The sequence below is a fragment of the Hibiscus syriacus genome, unplaced genomic scaffold, assembly GCF_006381635.1.
Source record: "Hibiscus syriacus cultivar Baekdansim isolate YM2019G1 unplaced genomic scaffold, ASM638163v2 tig00002793_pilon, whole genome shotgun sequence".
Taxonomy (NCBI): domain Eukaryota; kingdom Viridiplantae; phylum Streptophyta; class Magnoliopsida; order Malvales; family Malvaceae; genus Hibiscus; species Hibiscus syriacus.
Window position 1 is genome coordinate 1,911,219 of NW_024061944.1, and position 21,831 is coordinate 1,933,049.

At 32.7% G+C, this 21,831-nt stretch overlaps 2 protein-coding genes across 2 annotated transcripts; one reads left to right on the forward strand and one right to left on the reverse strand.

The window, feature by feature from the left end:
- The first annotated feature begins 1,363 nt into the window (after positions 1–1,363).
- Positions 1,364–20,365, forward strand: LOC120149662 (aspartate aminotransferase, chloroplastic-like). Its single transcript, XM_039162392.1, has 6 exons — positions 1,364–1,564; positions 16,299–16,331; positions 16,424–16,590; positions 17,080–17,344; positions 17,691–17,836; positions 20,356–20,365. The coding sequence occupies exons 1-5, from the start codon at positions 1,364–1,366 to the stop codon at positions 17,820–17,822; spliced, it is 798 nt and encodes a 265-aa protein (XP_039018323.1). The 3' UTR covers positions 17,823–17,836; positions 20,356–20,365.
- Positions 18,885–21,628, reverse strand: LOC120150722 (probable receptor-like protein kinase At1g80640). The gene is made up of 10 exons (XM_039163345.1): positions 21,385–21,628; positions 20,877–21,050; positions 20,499–20,749; positions 20,271–20,403; positions 20,099–20,162; positions 19,925–20,021; positions 19,738–19,840; positions 19,538–19,656; positions 19,361–19,450; positions 18,885–19,168 (listed from the first exon to the last, which is right to left on the reverse strand). Exons 1-10 carry the CDS (start codon positions 21,545–21,547, stop codon positions 19,028–19,030), a joined length of 1,335 nt encoding a protein of 444 aa, XP_039019276.1. The 5' UTR covers positions 21,548–21,628; the 3' UTR covers positions 18,885–19,027.
- Between the last annotated feature and the right edge of the window lie 203 nt (positions 21,629–21,831).

A 21,831-nucleotide genomic window follows, 5' to 3' on the forward strand; every position in this document is an offset into this window, starting at 1 on the left:
GTTAGATGAAAGGCTAAGTGCCTTTGAGGCCTAACTGTGTATTTGACAGAAAGGTGTCAATTATGCCAATTAGATGAAAGGCTAAGTGTCTTTAAGGCCTAACTGTGCATTTGACAGAAAGGTGTCAATTAAGCCAGTTAGATGAAAGACTAAGTGTCTTTGAGGCATAACTGTGTATTTGATAGAAAGGTGTCAATTATGCCAGTTAGATGAGCGGTTACGTACCGTTGAGTAAAAGAATAATAGCCTAGTTGTGCATTTGATAGAAATGTGTCAATCATGCAGTTAGATAAAGGTTAAATGATTTGAGTAAAAGACTAGATGTATAACAATATATAATGGTGTATAAAAGGCATGAAAAGATGACATAAATGAAATGTATAACGGCGTATAAAAGGCATGAAATGATGCCATAAATAAAATGTATAATAGTATTTATAAAAGGCATGAACAGTTACCATAAATGAAAATGCATAATGATGCATTATAAGCATGAATGGATGTTTTCAATGAAAATAAAGAATAATGACTAAAGAGATAAATGGAAAAAGAAAAATATAAAGAAAATAGGTATGCTAGGCGTACTAAAAATCATTAAGGCAATTGTGAATGGAAAACGGTTTAACTGATGAGGATTATAGGATCCTTAAAGAGTATACGATTTAGTATGAACTAAATAAATATGGCATACTTATGTATTCATAAAGATTTCTTAAAATATTTTGTCTCACTACGTAAATACTTAATGTGTGTTGCTTCCATGCGTAGGTAAAAGAAAAGCAAATCAAATAAGGAGTACAAATGTAGCAGTAGATATCATCAATTAAGATTGACCCATTAGTAACGGTAAGACAATCATGTTTATTTTTGAAAATAAATAAATTACTGCATGTAATCGAATTAAAAGAAAAATGCTCTGGAATGTATGTAACTTGAAATTTTGGTAGTATAGTTCAATGATTGTTTTATAATTGTACTTAAATGTTTTAAATAACAATTTTTGAAACAAATTTTTAAGGGTCTTTACTAAAGAGGAAATATTTTAAAAGTGATGTGACATCGATATTTCGTGTACGGAAAGGTATACGAGATATGGGTGTTACATTTATTGGTATCATAGCTACAGGTTTAGCCGATTCTTGACTAAAATCGAATGTCTTTTAATGTAAAAAGGATTACATGCCATTCAGATTTTCAAAGTTACTGATATGGTGTCAATTAAAAGGCGATTGATATCACTCATTATTAACTTTATTGTTATTCTTATGAATGTTCTAATAGATGTCAGAAACTAAGGACAAAAGTAAGAAAATAGATGATATAAAAGAAGGTTGAGATAAAAATCGACCCAATAGAATTCGACATGATTTTAGTATCATGCCGAAAAAGAGTAGAAGCTGCTAGGGATTTTCCTCAATTCTATGGAAGAAATACCCTAGTGTTTAACGATGATCCTGCATTTGGGGAATCTATTAAAAAGTTTGAATGGTTTATAAGAGAAGTTGGATCAGATAAGGATCCAGAGGAGATTCTGAATATATTGATGATTCTGAAATTTATTCAGGTAAGCTTAATTAATTGAGAAATATTTAAGTGAAACAGTAAATTGTTCAAAGTGTTGTTAATTTGAGTAAGAGGAAAAAAGTAAGATGTAAATATATTAACCGCTAAAAGCCTATAGAAAGATGAATTATTAGTGGATCAAGTGATTATGAGTTTGTTTAAGAGTAAATTTGGTTACTAATATTTTTTTTTTGCATTAACTGTTATGAGGTTATTGCCACAAAGTTATTAAGTCTTATTATTTAATAAAGTGGATAACTAGACTTTCATAGTCGAGAGATAAAATGTTTCAATTACTCGAGAATATTTTAAATAGATCTGGAAAGTTACAGATTTTCTCGAGAAGGAAATGAAATATTTTAGAATAATAGTATTATACTTAAATTAATCTCGAGTGAGATGATAGTAGTAAACCCTAGTGGGTCATGGTGCAAAGATGAGCTGGACAGGTAGTAAACAATTGATATAGATTCCAGGGGCTATGTTTCCGGTGAACTTGATGAAATTATCAATTGATGAGTTAAAATCATATTGAAATAAGTTGTCTGTCTCTAGAGACGATTATTTCAGAAAGATGTAGAGGGTATGAAAATTATAAATTTTAGTGAGAAAGTAAAATCATCGCTCAAGACGATATCGATAATGATTGTGAGGAGAATGATGTTAGAAATATCTATATATATAACATGTTTCTATGAGTTAGTATTAAATGAATTAAGTGAGTCAAGAGAATTAGAGACTCAATTATAAGAGTTGATTGATCAAAGTTTTATCAACTCGAGTATTTCATCTTGGGAAGTATGTGTGTTATTAGCAAAAAGAAAGATAAATCTATGTGGTAATACATAGATTTTGACAGTTAAACAAGACTCTTTGAGAGAAGAACTTGTTTTTCAAACTATTCAAATGTGAAACTTTGGTAAGAAGAGATGGTTTCTTTAACCATGTTGTTTCGGTATAAGGTATAAGATTAGATCTTAAGAAAAACTCATGTTGTAGTAAATTGAAAACTCCCAAAGAATGATCCTAAAGTTTGGATTTCTTTGGGGCTTGCAGTTTACTATCGAAGGTTAGTGAAAAAAAAACTTTTCGATGTTAGCTTTGCTGCAAACCAAGTTTTAAGGAAAGATATATCTTTTTGTAGAACGAAAAAAGGGGTCAGGAGAGTTTTGAAATACTAAAGAGGATTGTAACATAGATACCAATGTTTATACAATTGGAGTTGGTAAATATTATGTAGTTTTTACTAATGCATCTATCAACGGGTTAGGAAGTGTGCTTATGCACAAAGGAAAAGTTGTGGCATATGCCTCAATAAAGTTAAAGACTCACAATAGGAATTATATATGCATGCATTAGAGTCGACCGTAGTCGAATGCCTTAAAATATTTTACATTATAATTTTTATAGTGAGCGGTACTATAATTGTGCTAATTACAAAAGTCTTATGCTCTTATGCTAATCTGAAGAGAAAAATGATTGAGTAAAAAGAAAATGGTAAAGTTTTCTGAAGGTATCACTTTGGAAGTAAGTATTGAGGTTGGAACTGGGTTTGAGAATTATTGAACCTTAATAGATTTTATCAGTTTACTGGAAAAGAACCAATACAGATCTGGATTAGAAAAAAATCCAGAAATCGCGAACCAAAACGATTCCTCTAGTTGTAGTAGTGTAGTAAACGCATAAAGTTTTTTTTTAATTTAAGGATGAAATTTCTTAAGGAGGAGAATTGTAATGGCTCAAATATTGTATAAGGGACTTTATTGAAAAGATTCCAATTTTTTGGGATTTAATTGAATAAATTTTAAAAGATGAGAAACTGATTGGGAATAGTATTTTTAACTAAATTGTATAGAAAGATGAATAAAGAGGGTACTTTGGTCTTTTAAGAGGGAAATTAAAATATATCCCTATTAGGGATTTAAAAATGGGGAAAAAGAGGAAAAGTTGATATCTATCTTTTAGTTTTTTAGAAGCCTTAAGCATGATAGAAGCCTTAAGCATGATAGAAGCTTAAGGAAGGATTAGATGGGATTAAAACTAGGAGATAAGGAAAATATTAGAGATTTAAGAAAATGGATTTTTAAATGATATGCTAATAAATGAGTGTTTATTGAGGTTTATTGGTAGAATTGACTTGTCATATAGGTAAATGAAAGATTAGAAGCACTGGATGAGTGTAAAAACAAGTTAGAAATTTTGGTGTGATTTTTAGAATCAAATGCTCTTAAAGGATACTAAATGTTTTAAATATCTAAATGAGGGAAAGTTAATATATATAAGTAATGAAGAGTTTAGTAGAATTATGGGAGGTAATCCTAATGAAATTTGACTTAAATTGTGTAATAATCGGGGTAAAAATTGGAAAATTTGGGCAAGGGTATCGGTATTGATAGAACAGTACCGATACTATAGGCTAAAATAGGATGAATTCGTTGAGTAGTATCGATATTGATTAAATCAGTATCGATACTGAAGAGGTAGTATCGGTACCATGGTAAGAGTATCGATACCAGGAAATCATCGAATCTAAAATTGGTATCGATACCAGGACTCATCGAATCTAAAATTGGTATCGATACCGGAAGGGGTATCGATACCATAGCATGGTAATATCGATACCATGGTAAGGGTATCGATACCAGGAAACATCAAACCTAAAATTTGTATCAATACAAAAAGGGGGTATTGGTACCATAGCATAGAAGTATCGGTACTAGGGTAGTAGTATTGATACTATGGAGCCAGAAATATTAAAAATAGGTTGATATTGATATAGAAAGTTAATGATATGTTCTTTTGAGTATGATTTAAGTATAATGATTAGGAAATATACTAACATTGAGTATGATACATGTTTTAATGGATACTTGAGTAGATCGGAACCGAACTCCCGAGACAAGCAAAATTAAGGGTAAAGGCAAAGTACCGGAGTAGTCAGCCTTACGTTTGGATACTTAACGAGGAAAGCCAAGTGAGTACATTTAATTATGTATATATATGTTACCGTAGTCATAGTTATATTAATTATTAATGTAAGAATGATGATTATCAAATGACACTAAGTGTATAAAGTTAAGAAATTCATACTAAGTGTATGAATTTCCGTATAGGGCATTTCATGCGCTAAAATGTTAAGAAATTCATACTAAGTGTATGAATTTCTGTATTGGACACTTTGTGTGCTAAATGATAAGAAATTCATACTAAGTTTATGAATTTCCGTATAGGAAATATATGTGTATAAAATGTTAAGAAATTCATAATAAGGAAATGGCTTTTTATATTGGTAATGGGTATTCAAACTATACAAATTTTAGTGATGGTTTGATAAATGACGGTATTAGCACTATCGATGTAAACTATAAAGTGTTTATTGAATTGAAAGAATCTCTTGATGAACTACCGTATAGGCACTACATGTGCATCTTAATAAATGAACAAGAATAAGAAGTTGGTAAATTACCATGTGAGCACTAAGGGTATAACTGTATAAGGATTATAATAAATTAAAAGAGAGTTAATTGATATTAAAAGTAAGTATTAGAGTTAAAACTATTCCAAATAAAATATTAAAGGCCTGACTGTTCATTTGACAGAAAAGTGTCAATTATGCCAATTAGATGAAAGGCTAAGTGCCTTTGAGGCATAACTGTGCATTTGACAGAAATGTGTCAATTATGCCAGTTAAATGAACGGTTAAGTACCGTTGAGTAAAAGAATAATAGCCTAGATGTGCATTTGACATAAATGTATTAATCATGACAGTTAGATGAAAGGCTAAGTGCCTTTGAGGCCTAACTGTCTATTTGACAGAAAGGTGTCAATTATGCAGTTAGATGAAAGGCTAAGTGCCTTTTGAGGCCTAACTATGCATTTGACAGAAAGGTGTCAACTATGCCAGTTAGATGAAAGGCTAAGTGCCTTTGAGGCCTAACTGTGTATTTGACAGAAAGGTGTCAATTATGCCAGTTAGATGAGCGGTTAAGTACCGTTGAGTAAAAGAATAATAGCCTAGCTGTGCATTTGACAGAAATGTATCAATCATGCCAGTTAGATGAAATGTTAAATGCTTTGAGTAAAAGACTAGATGTATAACAATGTATAATGGTGTATAAAAGGCATGAAAAGATGTCATAAATGAAATTTATAATGGCATATAAAAGACATAAAATGATGCCATAAATAAAATGTATAATAGTATATAAAAAGGCATGAACGGTTGCCATAAATGAAATTGCATAATGATGCATTATAAGCATGAATGAATGATTTAAATGAAAATAAAGAATAATGAATAAAGAGAGATAGAAAAAGAAAAATATAAAGAAAATAGGTATGCTAGGCGTACTAAAAATCATTAAGGCAATTGTGAATGGAAAATGGTTTAACTGAGGAGGATTATACGATCCTTAAAGAATATACGATTTAGTATGAGCCAAATAAATATGACATATTTATGTATTCATAAAGATTTCTTAAAATATTTTGCCTCACTAAGTAAATACTTAACGTGTGTTGCTTCCACGCGTAGGTAAAAGAAAAGCAAATCAAATAAGGAGTACAACACTAGCAGCGGATATCGTCAATTAATATTGACTCAACAGTAACTGTAGGACAATCATGTTTATTTTTGGAAAAAAATAAATTAGTGGCCTGTAATCGAATTAAAAGAAAAATGCTCTGGAATGTATGTAACTTGGAATTTTGGTAGTATAGTTCAATGATTGTTTTATAATTGTACTTAAATATTTTAATTAACAATTTTTGAAACAAAATTTTAAGGGTTTTTACTAAAGAGGAAATATTTTAAAAATGATGTGACATCGGTATTTCGTGTACGGAAAGGTATACGAGATATGGGTGTTACATTTATTGATATCAAAGCTACAGGTTTAGCCGATTCTCGGCCGAAATCGAATATTTTTTAATGTAAAAAGGATTACATGCCATTCAAATTTTCAAAGTTACTGATATGGTGTCAAGTAGAGGGCGATTGATATCACTCCTTATTAGCTTTATTGTTATTCTTATGAATGTTCTAATAGATGTCAGAAACTAAGGACAAAAGTAAGAAAGTAAATGATATTGAAAAGAATGTTGAGATAAAAATCAGCCCCATAGAATTCGACATGATTTTAGTATCATGCCGAAAAAGAGAAGAAGTTGCTAGGGATTTTCCTCCATTCTGTGGAAGAAATACCCCAGTGTTTAACGATGATCCTGTATTTGGGAATCTATTAAAAAGTTTGAATGGTTTATAAGAGAAGGTGGATCAGATAAGGATCCAGAGGAGATTCTGAATATATTGATGATTCCGAAATTTCTTCAGGTAAGCTTAATTAATTGAGAAATATTTAAGTGAAACATTAAATTGTTCAAAGTGTTGTTAATTTGAGTAAGAGGAAAGGAGTAAGCTGTAAATATATTGACTGCTAAAAGCCTATAAAAAGATGAATTATTAGTGGATCAAGTGATTATGAGTTTTTTTAAGAGTAAATTTGGTTATAGATCTGGAAAGTTACAGATTTTCTCGAGAAGTAAATGAAAGATTTTAGAATAAAAGTATTATATTTAAATTAATCTCGAGTGAGATGATAGCAGTAAACCCTAGTGGTCATGGTACAAAGATGAGTTGGACAGGTAGTACACAATTGATATAGATTCCAGGGGCTATGTTCCCGGTGAACTTGATGAAATTATCAATTGATGAGTTAAAATCATAATGAATATAAGTTGTCTGTCTCTAGAGACGATTATTTCAAAAAGATGCAGAGGGTATGGAAATTATAGATTTTAGTGAGAAAGTAAAATCATCGCTCAAGGCAATATCGATAATGATTGAGAAAGATATCAGTGTTTATACAACTGGAGTTGGTAAATATTATGTAGTTTTTACTAATGCATCTATCAATGGGTTAAAAAGTGTGTTTATGCACAAAGGTAAAGTTATGGCATATGCCTCAATAAAGTTAAAGACTCACAATAGGAATTATATATGAATGCATTACAGTTGACCATAGTCAAATCCCTTAAAAGATTTGACATTATAATTTGTATAGTGAGCGGTACTATAGTTGTGCTAATTACAAAAGTCTTATGTTGATCTGAAGAGAAAAATGATTGCGTAAAAAGAAAGTGGTAAAGTTTTCTGAAGGTATCACTTTGGAAGTAAGTATTAAGGTTGGAACTGGGTTTGAGAATTATTGAACCTTAATAGATTTTATTAGTTAACTGAAAAAGAACCAATACAGATCTGGATTAGAAAAAAATCCAGAAATCGCATAACCAAAACGATTCCTCTAGTTATAGTAGTGTAGTAAATGCACAAAGTTTTTTTTAAATTCGAGGATGAATTTTCTTAAGGGGTAGAATTGTAATGCCCCAAATATTGTATAAGGGACTTTTTTGAAAAGATTTCAATTTTTGAGGATTTAATTGAATAGATGCTAAAAGATGAGAAACTGATTGGGAATAGTGTTTTGACCTAAATTGTATAGAATGATAAATAAAGAGGGTACTTTGGTATTTTAGGAGGGAAATTAAAATATATCCTTATTAGGGATTTAAAATGGGGGGAAAAGAGGAAAAATTGATATTTATCTTTTCTTTTCTTTCCCGTGGACAAGCTCTCCCCATAGCAAAGGTGAGATTTCAAATTGATAGTTTATCCTTTTATTTTTGGTTAGTTATTGAAGCCTTAAGCATGATAGAAGCTTAAGGAAGGATTAGATGGGATTAAAACTAGGAGATAAGGGAAATATTAGATATTTAAGAAAATGGGTTTTTAAATGATACGTTAATAAATGAGTGTTTATTGTGGTTTATTGGTAGAATTGACTTGTCGTAGAGGTAAATGAAAGATTAGAAGCATTGGATGAGTGTAAAAACAAGTTAGAAATTTCGGTATAATTCTTAGAATCAAATGCTCTTGAAGGATACTAGATGTTTCAAGTATCTAAATGAGTAAAAGTCAATATATATAAGTAATGAAGGGTTTAGTAGCATTATGGGAGGTAATCCTAATGAAATTTGACTTAAATTGTGTAATAATTGGGGTAAAAACTGGAAAATCTAGGCAAGGGTATCGGTACTGATAGAACATTACCGATACTATAGGCTAAAATGGGAAGAATTCGTTGAGTAGTATCGATACTGATTTAATCAGTATCGATACCGAAGAGGTAGTATCGGTACCATGGTAAGACTATCGATACCAGGAATCATCAAATCTAAAATTGGTATCGATACCTGAAGTGGTATTGGTACCATAGCATAGTAGTATCGATACCATGGTAAAGGTATCGATACCAGGCAACATCGAACCTAAAATTTGTATCGATACAAAAAGGGGTATCGATACCATAGCATAGAAATATCGGTACCATGGTAGTAGTATCGTTACTATGGAGCTAGAAATATTAAAAATAGGCTTATATTGGTACAGAAAGTTAATGATATGTTCTTTTGAGTATGATTTAAGTATAATGATTCGGAAATATACTAACATTGAGTATGATACATGTTTTAATGGATGCTTGAGTAGATCGGAACCAAACTCCCGAGACAAGCAAAATTAAGGGTAAAGGCAAAGTATCGGAGTAGTCAGCCTTACGTTTGGATACTTAGCGAGGAAAGTCAGGTGAGAACATTTAATTATGTACATATATGTTACGGTAGTCATAGTTATATTATTTATTAATGTAAGAATGGTGATTACCAAATGACACTAAGCGTGCAAAGTTAAGAAATTCATACTAAGTTTATGAATTTCGTATGGGCACTTATGTGGCTAAAATGTTAAGAATTCATACTAAGTTTATGAATTTCGTATGGGCTTTGTGTATAAATGTAAGAAATTCATACTAAGTTTATGAAACTATGCAAACTATACAAATTTTAGTGATGGTTGATAAATGATGGTATTAGCACTATCGATGTAAACCATAGAGTGTTTATTGAATTGAAAGAATCTCTTGATGAACTACCGTATAGGCACTACGTGTGCATCTTAATAAATGAACAAGAATAAGAAGTTGGTAAATTACCATGTGAGCAATAAGGGTGTAACTGCATAAGGGTTATAATAAATTAAAAGAGAGTTAATTGATATTAAAAGTAAGTATTAGAGTTAAAATTATTCCAAATAAAAGATTAAAGGCCTAACTGTGTATTTGACAAAAAGGTGTCAATTATGCCAGTTAGATGAAAGGCTAAGTGCCTTTGAGGCCTAACTGTGCATTTGACATAAATGTGTCAATTATGACAGTTAGATGAACGGTTAAGTACCATTTAGTAAAAGAATAATAGTCTAGCTGTGCATTTGACAGAAAGGTGTCAATCATGTTAATTAGATGAAAGGCTAAGTGCCTTTGAGGCCTAGTTGTACATTTGATAGAAAGGTGTCAATCATGTCAGTTAGATGAAAAGCTAAGTGCCTTTGAGGCCTAACTATGCATTTGACAGAAAGGTGTCAATTATCCCAGTTAGATGAAAGGCTAAGTGCCTTTGAGGCCTAACTGTGCATTTGACAGAAATGTGTCAATTATGCCAGTTATATGAAAGGCTAAGTGTCTTTGAGGTCTAACTGTGTATTTGACAAAAAGGTGTCAATTATGCCAATTAGATGAGCGGTTAAGTACCGTTGAGTAAAAGAATAATAGCCTAGCTTTGCATTTGACATAAATGTGTCAATCATGTTAGTTAGATGAAAGGTTAAATGTTTTGAGTAAAAGACTAGATGTATAATAATGTATAATGGTGTATAAAAGGCATGAAAAGATGTCATAAATGAAATGTATAACGGTGTATAAAATGCATGAAATGATGTTATAAATAAAATGTATAATAGTATATAAAAAGGCATGATCGGTTTCCATAAATGAAAAATGCATAATGATGCATTATAAGCATGAATGGGTGTTTTCAATGAAAATAAAGAATAATAACGAAAGAGATAAATGGAAAAAGAAAAATATAAAGAAAATAGGTATGCTAGGTGTACTAAAAATCATTAAGGCAATTGTGAATGGAAAACAGTTTAACTGAGGAGGATTATAGGATCCTTAAAGAATATACGATTTAGTTTGAACCAAAAAATATGACTTGCTTATGTATTCATAAAGATTTCTTAAAATATTTGCCTCACTAAGTAAATATTTAACGTGTGTTGCTTCCACGTTTAGGTAAAAGAAAAGAAAATTAAATAAGGAGTGCAACAGCAGCAGCGGATATCATCAATTAAGATTGACTCATCAGTAACGGTAAGACAATCATGTTTATTTTTGGAAAAAAATAAATTACTAGCATGTAATCGAATTAAAAGAAAAATGCTCTAGAATGTATGTAACTTGGAATTTTGGTAGTATAGTTCAATGACTTTTTATAATTGTACTTAAATGTTTTAATTAATAATTTTTGAAACAAATTTTTAAAGGGTTTTACTAAAGAGGAAATATTTTAAAAGTGATGTGAGATTGGTATTTCATGTACGAAAAGGTATACGAAATATGGGTGTTACACTATTTATATATATCTTATTTATTATATTGTTATTAATATTATTTTTCTTTTTTTTACCAATAAGTCCAACAATCCAACAAGGAGTCCAACTGGGGTCTAATAAATCTAACAGTCCAGCAGAGGTCCAGCAAGGAGTCCAACTGGGTAAGCCTGACCCAGCCCATGTCCAATCAATTAGGGTTTCTGCATCATGGGAAGGTGACGCAAAAATGAAGATCGTTGGATCAGGGAGAAGATCAACGACCAGGAAGCTAGGGTGTCATCTAGCCGCGGTCAAGCCTAGGCCGTTGGATTAGCACCCAATCCAACAACCAAGATCAAAGGTCCATGCAACAACCGGCCAAGATCTTTGGCCACTACCATAACACCAAAAAGCCAGAAACAAAAAAGTAATCCAAAAAATTGGGGATCGAGACTGCACCATCCCGGTTTGTTCGGGAACAATCAGAGTCGGTGGGGGTATAAATACCCCCACTAATCTGTCAAAAGGCATGAGAAAACTGAGCAAAAAATATTAGCTACCAACGAAGAACAATAACACGAAAAGAACACCCACAAAAGAAGATAACGATCGGAACAACCAAGCAACAACAACAAGGAAAATGGAAACAACTCAAACATCACACAAACAAAAAAAACAAAGCTTATTCGAACATCCATCACAAAGTCAAAACACAATTAGAGAAGAGGCTCAACTGCACGAAGGGAAGCACAATCGCGAGGAGCCAATGACACCAGAATACGAAAAGTCACTATGTAAAAATTGAGGATTTAATCCTATATCTACGCCATTTGGGGGTGTTTTAAGGGGTTTTAGGTTCAGTTTTAGTATCGGGGAGTAGAGGGGAAGCTTTTAGGTGTGTTTTGGAAAATTTTGGCCGTCGCGACGGAGGAGGTTCGTCGAAGTATGGCCGGCCATGGGTCGGTCCGTTTGTGTTGAGAGAATTTTGAGAAGGGGGAGTGATTTTGAGGGAAATAAGAAAATGAGATGGAAGGGGGAGTGATTTTGAGGGAAATGAGAAAATGAGATGAAAGGGGGGGTTTGCACGTATATATATCGAGGGTCATTTTGTAATTAGCAGAATTGTAAATTTTGCCTGCCGTCTCTGCTGTTTTGATATGTAAATCATTTTGGTCACTGTTTTCAATTTGGTCCATGAATTTTAATTTTATTTTAATTTAATCCGCTTTATTATTTCTTTGTTTACTTTAAATTGATACCTTAACTTTTATTTTTTTCCTTGCAACTTCCATTTAACTTCGATTTGATCATTAATTTCTTTAATATTTTTTATTTAATATTTTTCGTTTATTTTTATTTTATTTTATTCTATTATTTAACATTAATTTGGTTTTTTTAGGACAATTTTAATTGGTCAAAGGTAAGTAATTCGGATCGAACTTTTAAAATTTTAATTTAACTTTAATTTTGCAATTAAGACAATCGAAAATTAAATTGGTACCGAAAGGGCAGTACAAGGGTGTTAATCCTTCCTCAACTGTAACCGACTCCTAAACCCGACATATTTCTGGTAAAACGCAGATTAGGTAAGATGATAAATTGAGGTGTCCGAACAACCTAATTTAGAAAAATGATCGGTGACAATTCCATCGCCTTCAAAATTATGTCAGAACCTGATTTTGGGCCCACACGAGGAATGGTTACGACACAACCATATATACATGATTATTATTATCATAAAAGATAGATTTATTTAATAAATTACAATTGTCAATCACAATCTAAAGCCGGAACCAACAACAAATATTGAAGCTGGTAGGTAGGGAAATGAAGAAAACAACAAATGAAGGGGAGAGTAAACTCACCAAAAATAAGTTGGCAGAAGCACATGGTGTTTGTGAGTAAAGCTCATGTGCAGTGATGGTAGATTGAATAGATTCATGTGGCTCTTATAGGAATATTGCTTTTACATATCTATTTATTTGGAAACTTCTTTTGTTGTCTTGTTTTCCACTTTGGCATCTTCCTTATGCATTGTTTGATAGAATTTATTAGTAAAGTACTATTTGTGATCTATGCTCATCCCATGTTCATTGTATTTTTCATAAAACAAACATGAGTTTGTTTTATTATCAAAAGATGATGCATACTCTTCGAGTATAATTATTAATAATTTATGTTATATTCTTGACTATTTTCTTTAAGAAAAAACAGTTCATTGATTGGATTAAAACCATTCGTGGAACCAAAACAATTACATATTCGATATAAAGCAAGACAAGAACTGTGAATGAAGACCCAACATCATAGCCTGCTCATGGACCGAGCAGCCCGATCTGATTGGACCCAGACTTGAATTTAAACGTTTTACTCACGGGTTAATTTTTTCAAGTTCAAATAAATAGTAAATAACTTAATATATTTCATTTAAATTTAATTATAAAAATAAAAACATAAGATTATATTTTATTATTTTAGATCAGAAATAGATGGGTCTAATTTAGGGATGACAGACGGGTACAATCTCATAGATTCCACACCGTATCCACACCAATTAGGGTGGCGCTGAGTATAAGTTTAGTGGGTAGTGGGCGGATGCAAATGTAAAAAATCATACTCACCGTGGGTAGATGATGGGTTTAAGATCTTACCAGCCCTGCATTCGTCGACCCCATATCCATCAGCCCGCTAACTATCCATTATATAAAATTTGAACCATCATGAATTTAATTATAATTCCAAAGATTATTTTGTAAATATTAAGATTTTAAAGGAAATGACTTTTCATGGTATAAATATTTTTAAAATTGAAGTATGTCCTTTTTCCTATCTCAAATCAGTGGGCAATGGCAAAACTTGGTCATAGAGTTTGGAGTGACCAACTTAAAACTTTAAAAAAAATTTGAGGTTTAAATTAAAATTTTTAAAAATTTTGAAGAGTTTAGTTTACATTTTTCAAAAAAGTAGGGTCTACCCAAAATTTTTAAAATTTTGATAGGCTTAATGAGAATTTTTATAGTTTATGGGAGTGGATTTAATTAAGAATATTAAAAATTTCTAAAAATTTTGAGGAGCTAAATTAATTTTTTTTAAAACATAAAGAATTAAATTATATTTTTAAAATTTTGGGGGCATGGCCCCACTAGCCCCCTTTAGTTTTGCTAATGTTGGCGAGTATAAACAGGTAAAAACGTGTACGAGATGGAGGTGAATATCTGGTTAGGTAATGAGTGTAGGGATGGATTTATGAATATATTCGTATGAGTGGCTGTGAATTTAAAACATTTATCTGTTGTGAGTGATGAATACTTGATGGATACAAAAATATTACATAAGTATAAAAATAGAAAGGAGTATCCACACCCGTCTCGTCGTTTTCCATCGCTAATCTAATTTAATTATTTTTTAATTTAACTCGAGCATCTTGACCTACCATTAGTTCATACCTAAATTTAGTATCAAGTCCACGGTGTGGGACCAGTCTTTGCACTGCGTTTTGTAGATTTTAACCTACTATTTTTTATTGATGATCAACGTAAGGGGTGATAGATAGTTCACGATGATTGTTGGTTTAAGAAACTCAAGTTTTATCTTGTTTGAGGTGGGCTAAGAGTAGCTGGTAAGAGTTATGATTTGTGTTCTAGATAAATGGTTATGCTTTTATTTATTTATTTATTTTCATTTATATTTCTATTCTTTTTTTCCCTTATCCTCCTTGAAATTTATGTTTATCCTAAAATCATTTTAATAGTCGAGATTCAAAATCTGGCCGATTGAATTTATTCCTTATATCAATGACATATGGATATCTTTAATTTATTTTTCATATTTTTAGAATTTTCTAACCAGCAATAAAAGAATATAATAAATATCCTCCTATCTCAGAAAATATTTTTCCCACCATCTTATATGAGCCGGTCTTTTTTTTTTCAATGCCCCATTTAATCGATGTTGCTCATAAATATATGTGTAACACTCCTTTATTAATTCGTTACCGAACACGAGTTGGAGATGTCACCCGAAACTTTTAAAAACATTCCTTACCCAATTTTAGAAAAATTTCGTTTCTTTAAAACTATATAAAAATATTTATAACAAAATTTCAAACTATTTAAGTCTAGTTACATACATCACACAAAAACTAGTGATTTTTATAATTATAACAGAGCTGACACATCATAAAACCGACTATAAAAACATATACATGTCAACTATGAAATCAAAATACATCAACGAAGATGTAATTACTGTAGTGGCCTGTGGTTTTCTCTCGAATAGGAAATTATGCGCAACTCCTCCTTACTTTCGATAACTACGATCAACCTACGTGTAAATCGATTACACGCTAAATATACATTTAGTGAGGCATTAATATAAAAATACAAGATAATACATAGTAATAATACAAAACATATCATATAATGTTAGAACGAAGATATCTGATGCAGGGGGATCTGAGACAGATGATGCTGAGCTGTCAGATTGCACGTTGATGGCGCTGAGATACCATGAGTTGGCAGATCAGCGCAAAGGCGGGAATTGATTGTGACATGTTCCTTATTGGGGTCGTTTTGAGTATGTTTCAGTCTTTTGGCCATAACTTTGGCTACAGGTGTCAGAATCGCGCATAAGACCCCAATCCGGAAAGCTCTTTTCGACGCGCACGCTCTCCACATTGAGCTACGCTCCATGTGGCCTTTTTTTCAACCTCAAATTCTGCCGTTTTCCCCTCCGAATCACTAGATTTAGTTATTTTTTACTATTTATGGTAATATTTCGATTGTTAATTAGGAAGTCAATTTAAATCCGATTTAGACCGGATTTTTGGGAGATTGCTTATTTTATTTCGAATTTCAATTTAGAGTGATTTTCGGGATTTTGCTATTTTTGGCAAAATTCGAATAAATACGATTTTTGCTATTTTTGGCAAAATTCGAATAAAGACGATTTTTTTAGCTATAACAGTCCGGCTTGTGGACTGCTTTTGGGAGTTATTGATTTTATAATATTTTATTAAACCCTAGAGACTTTTTTTTTCTCTGGTTTTTGGGCGAATTTTCTCTTGTGAATCGTCTGTCGGAGCTAGCCTACAGGATAATCACTATTCTGTCTGGCGTCAATATCATAAAATAATATATAATAATATAAATCCGTCTTATATCAAAGTCATTCGTATCAAGTATCACCTGAAAATCATCAATTCAGATGTAAAGCATTTCATGCCAAATCAGTTCTAATAAATAAATAAAAGAACCAAATTCCATTTTTTGATATTGCATACCAGGTAATGATTGCCTGAATGCTGACGGTAATATCATATTAAGATGGAAAATATGATATTTTAATGAGAACTTGTTGAATTACTTTTGGTGATAGGGATTTGCAAGTGGAAGCCTTGATGCTGACGCAGCATCTGTGAGGATGTTTGTGGCTCGTGGTATGGAGGTCATTGCTGCTCAGTCATACAGTAAAAATCTTGGCCTTTATGCAGAAAGGATTGGAGCAATTAATGTTGTTTGCTCGTCATCAGATGCTGCTGCAAGGTGCAGTTTTGCTTGATACTGTAGAATGTTATGAAGTGAGCCTTTTCTTCAATTAAGCTAACCAGAAATGATTGCAAATGCACAATAAGCCATGTAGCTAGATTTCTTTTATTTTTCAGTAATTATGCTGTGTTACATGTGGTGAAATATAATTTCCCTTCATTTTGAGAGTGAGAAGATGATGCTCAAGTTTAAATATGTCAGCATATTTAATGCCCTTTGTTTTCTGATGCATAGAGAATTTGTATTATAGAAACTAATTGATGGTTATTTTTACATTGGCACTTGCGAATCTGTTGGCAAAGTTATAACAGTAGAACTATTTTATGTCTTTTCACATCCTAGTCCCTCCACCAGGTGCTCCCGTGAATATTAGTTCAAATGAGTTGGACATGTTACACATAGTTCGCTTCTGGTTTCTAGTCTCTTTGAATGGTAATTGATATATTGTTTAGGGACTGAGTTATATTCTGTCTATTTCTATTTCAGGGTTAAGAGCCAACTGAAAAGAATTGCTCGACCAATGTACTCAAAGCCTCCTGTTCATGGGGCTAGGATTGTTGCCAGTATTGTTGGGGATGGAGCTTTCTTCAAGGAGTGGAATGCAGAGACGGAAATGAGGGCAGGGAGAATTATGCATGTGAGGCAGAAACTATTTGACAATCTTTCTTCCAAAGATAAAAGTGGGAAGGATTGGTCATTCGTTCTTAAGCAGATTGGCATGTTTTCGTTCACTGGCTTAAACACAACTCAGGTAATAACCTGCTCCCACCTTTTCTTTGTATTTTGGAAATTTCTGGGGTATTCATTTATGGCACCCTATATGACAGTGAAATATAGCTATATAACCACATATTTGACCAATAACCTCATGTTGGATTAATGTTTTTTTTGGCCTTTGAAGGATTAGAACATAATTGGTTTAAAACGAAATCAGTATTTTTAGGACGGTATTATCACCTTTGAGTTAGCATGATAAATGGATTCAAATTTAGATGACTCAACATTGGATTATGTTTATAGTTCTGTTTCGAATTTTCCAAGGCATCATATGACAATATTCTTATTGTAATGGTTTTCTTCTTTTCTTTTCTTAATAGTGTGATAACATGACCAACAAGTGGCACGTATATATGACCAAGGATGGAAGGATATCCCTTGCAGGATTATCGTTGGCCAAGTGTGAATACCTTGCAGATGCCGCCATTGATTCTTACCACAATATCAGTTAAAATTAAGGAAAACTTTTCAAGTGATTTGAGCCAAAACCATGAGTAAGTGAAGTGATTTTATGAAAAAGATTTTGTAATAATGTTTGTGCTGACCAGGGCCTTAAACACTCATTTATTTCGAGTTTTGATAGAGGCATTTTGCAATCTCTAGTTTGTTTTGCTGAATGTAGAAATTTTGAAGTTTTTCAATGAACACAGCAAATCTGGAGAGCATTATTGATTATTATAACTTTGTCTCAAACAATGAAGAGTTCCTGTGCTAGTAGAGAAATGTTGAAATTTAGTTATCGTAGTTCATGTATTTATGCAACTTTATGTTACTTTCATAATGTTATAATTGTGTCTAAGGTTTGGATTCACTCGACCACTCCAAAAGCTTCTGGCATCGGAAGTTAATGGATGGGATCTCTATTATAAAAATAAACAAATCAAATGTATGGTCCCTCTAATAAAATTGGTATTGTATTTATTGCTTCCCACTCATTGTGACATTAAATGAAGGAACCATATGGCCATGCTAAATCATATTCATCCTCTTTTCCTTATTTAAAACGCTTTGCATGGATGACCACTCGATTTTGTTTAGCAACCGATGCACACGTTTACTCTTCGTTTCGTCAACTTGTGGGTTGAGGTTGTGTGAGCCATAAAAGTACCCATTAATTTCTACAAAAGAACAATTCGTTTGCCTCTCACCGCCTTCCAAGTCCCATGCAGGTGTACCTAATGCACTATAATTATCGCTTATATCATCATCGTATCTGCTATGCTCTTTGTATATTTACTATATCTTTTTAATCATTTCAGCTACGTGGCCATTGGAACCTATTATTGGATCTTAATTAAAGATTTGATAATAATGCGAATCTTTTTTATCATTTTATAATGATTAGTTGGAAAAAGTACGAAGGTAAATGTAACTTCTCGTTTAATTTGGGAATTTAAAATTTAACCAAATTATAATTGTATGGACAAATAAATCTAAAATTGCTGTATAAAGCATTTTCAAATTTAGTGCAATTTACAAAATATATTAACAATCAGAAAATCTTCCAACTCCAGCTCAACCGGCTAATGTTCACTCTTCACCCCAAAGGTATACATTATCATCAAATGTTTTGCTTACAATGGGCCATGGAACTGATGTTCCACTTATGATTTGGAATTGGAGACATAGTCAAACACACATGGGGTAGTTTTTGGTGTTAAGGGGCAGCAGCTTGTGTAACTCTTAGAGTCCCTCCAAGTTCCATAGCAACAAGAGGGATGAGCGAGTGCAGAACATCAGTTATCAAAGGCCGATAGCCCGGTTCGGGCTGCACACACAGAACGGCAACAGCAGCAACCTGTATAGTACAATTCCACATTTTAATTACCAATGTAGTAACTAAGGGAATAGAGTCAAATTCAGCAAAACCAATCAGTCTGCAAAATGAATGAACGGGTTCGAAGCTCACTCATTCCTACCTAACCTACCTAACCATAACCAGTGAGACTTGTGTGACATAGCAGGTAAACAAAGACAGTAGCTTACCAACCTGATACAAGTGTTTTAAATCCATCGTATTTCGTATTACAGGATCCACGATGTCTGGGAGTTTAGATCTGTCGGTAAGCTGAGGCATGGCCTGCATTCAATAATAGATATGGCTTCAGATTTCCAAACAACCCTTCATTTTTTTAAGTGAATCGTCGTAAGAGCAAGGAATGCATACCCATGTGACAATAGATTGGCACTGAGCTGGTGCCAGTTTCTCCACAGGCTTTCTTCCCAATAGAAGTTCCAGCAGCACAACACCAAATGCATACACATCGCTCTTATCTGTTAGTTTACCTATAAAAGGAAAACAGACAACTCATTTAGGTTCCTTATCTATAAACTTCACTTTCAGATAATTTGCAGAAGCTTACATACCATCTAAAAGGTATTCTGGGGCAACATAACCTAAAGTACCAGAAAGCTTCAAATTATTTTTTTTATGGGCTGCGTCAGTTACCGCAAGACCGAAATCTGAGAGCTGCATCGGCGAAATTAAAAGAAAGTGAGCTTCGATGGACAATACAAGACATGAATAATGAATGTCCAACAGCATAATCTTTACCTTTGCGTTGAAGTTTGAATCCAAAAGAATATTTGATGATTTCAGATCTCTATGGATGACTGGTGGGTTGCAATGTTCATGCAGATACTCCAATCCTCTGGTCAAGAATTGTTAATTTATTAGATCATATTCATTAACTAAGAGAAAAAAGTAAAAATGAAAACAAAGACTTACCTAGCTGTATCCAAAGCAATTTTCATCCTTCTATCCCATGTTAATGACGACCCCTCAGAAGGTCCTGAGATGTAATTTAAAATTTTCCAGAAACAATAATTAACACATTTTGTTTATATTGGTGAGTTCTTTAGTTGTTCATGAGAGTCGAAGAGGGTGAGAGAGTGCTTGCCATGTATCTGAGTTTCCAAGGAACCATTCTGCATTAATTCATATACAATAAACCTTGATTCATTTTCACTGCTGAAACCCAACAATGATATTATGTTGGGATGCTTAAATTTACATAGCAAATCCACCTCATTCTGCAATTCCATACAATATAACTCAACATACGAAAAGATATGAAATCCTTGAAAACACATAAAAGGGACTGATAAATTTCTTTTTTTAATAATACCTGAAATTCTTTTTCTGCATCCTGATTTTTACAGTCCAACTTCTTCACAGCAGCAAAAGAACCATCATCGAATTGAGCCTTGTAAACACACCCAAATCCACCCTGACCTAGAATATTACCTTGATGAAACTTGTCTGTAGATTTTTCAAGCATCTTATAATCCATGAATGAAGCATTACTCTCCTTAGAAACTGTCCTTGTAGGCTTGAATTTACCAAAAAATGGTGTCAAACCAGCCCCTTTTTCAGCATCTTCAAATCCAAAACCATGGAAAGAGGGGGAAACATAGGAAAAAGAAGCATAAGTTCTAAACCCAAACTTTCAAAGTCCCAGAACTAAGAAGAGAAACTGAAATAGTATGGAGTGCAAACAATGTACCTGAACTTTTGTCATCATTTCTGGTGGATATGCGTGAATTCTTAATGTAATAAACCCATAAACAAAACATCGAAGAGATAATTGCAGCCAAGGAAGAGAAAGCAAGAATGAGAGCTATTGACATTTTCTTGGGTGGATCCTTCTTTTTGTGTTCCTCGCTTCCCAGTTGAAATCCTGCTATCTCATTAAACCACTTCATAGAGTCAAAAGCATAACTTTTTTAGCATAAACTTAAAAACGAAAACTTCCTTCTCCAAGCAAAATGCTCTCCGGTTTTAGAAATCTGAAGAGATTTTAGAATCAAAAACTGTCCACATTGAAGATATTAAATGCACCGAATGAAAATTTGAACTCGGATAAGATTGTCTTTAAAGTCTAACCAGAAACAACCTAGACAGTCGGGGGGGGGGGAACAAGTGTTTTATGTCCACTAGCTAACAGAGTCAAAAAAAAAAAAAAAAGAGGCAATGGGCAGTTTCATTACTAAATTTTGAAGTAGTTCTTCTACCTGGAGAGAATGCAGACATTGAAGCAGAGATGGGAGTGGAAACGGGTGACGAAAGAGGGGATAAAGAGTGAGCAAGAGGGCCGCCTTGCACGGCCGATGCTGAAACAATAATGGTTTCATGAGAAGAAACAAGGAAAATGAGCAGAGTCAGAAGCTTCTTCATCGCTTGGTTTCTTTTCAAACAATAATAATGCTTTTTACTGTTCCTATTAACGGAAGAAATTTCTTCAAAAATGATGAAGAAAGGGATATGATATATAGCAAAGTCTCAGCCTTTGAATTTGTAAAATTTGGATGTGGTAGAGTTGTAGGCTATTAGTTTCTAGGCTCTGGTTGCTCTTCTTTTAACTGTCTTTATGTTTTAAAAAGTAGAAAAAGCAAAAAGGGATCACAGAGGAAAGTTATTTTATTTATGTTGAGAGTGGGGCAGGCAGACAGTAGATGCTT

Coding starts and splice junctions, on each gene's coding strand:
- LOC120149662 (XM_039162392.1), top strand. CDS start 1,364: ATGATTTTAGTATCATGCCGAAAAAGAGTAGAAGCTGCTAGGGATTTT. Junction 16,332..16,423: donor TTTTTGATATTGCATACCAG/GTAATGATTGCC, acceptor TTTTGGTGATAG/GGATTTGCAAGTGGAAGCCT. Junction 17,345..17,690: donor CTGGCTTAAACACAACTCAG/GTAATAACCTGC, acceptor TTTTCTTAATAG/TGTGATAACATGACCAACAA.
- LOC120150722 (XM_039163345.1), bottom strand. CDS start 21,547: ATGAAGAAGCTTCTGACTCTGCTCATTTTCCTTGTTTCTTCTCATGAA. Junction 20,163..20,270: donor CTTGGAAACTCAGATACATG/GCAAGCACTCTC, acceptor ATTACATCTCAG/GACCTTCTGAGGGGTCGTCA. Junction 19,169..19,360: donor ATTTAAAACACTTGTATCAG/GTTGGTAAGCTA, acceptor TGTACTATACAG/GTTGCTGCTGTTGCCGTTCT.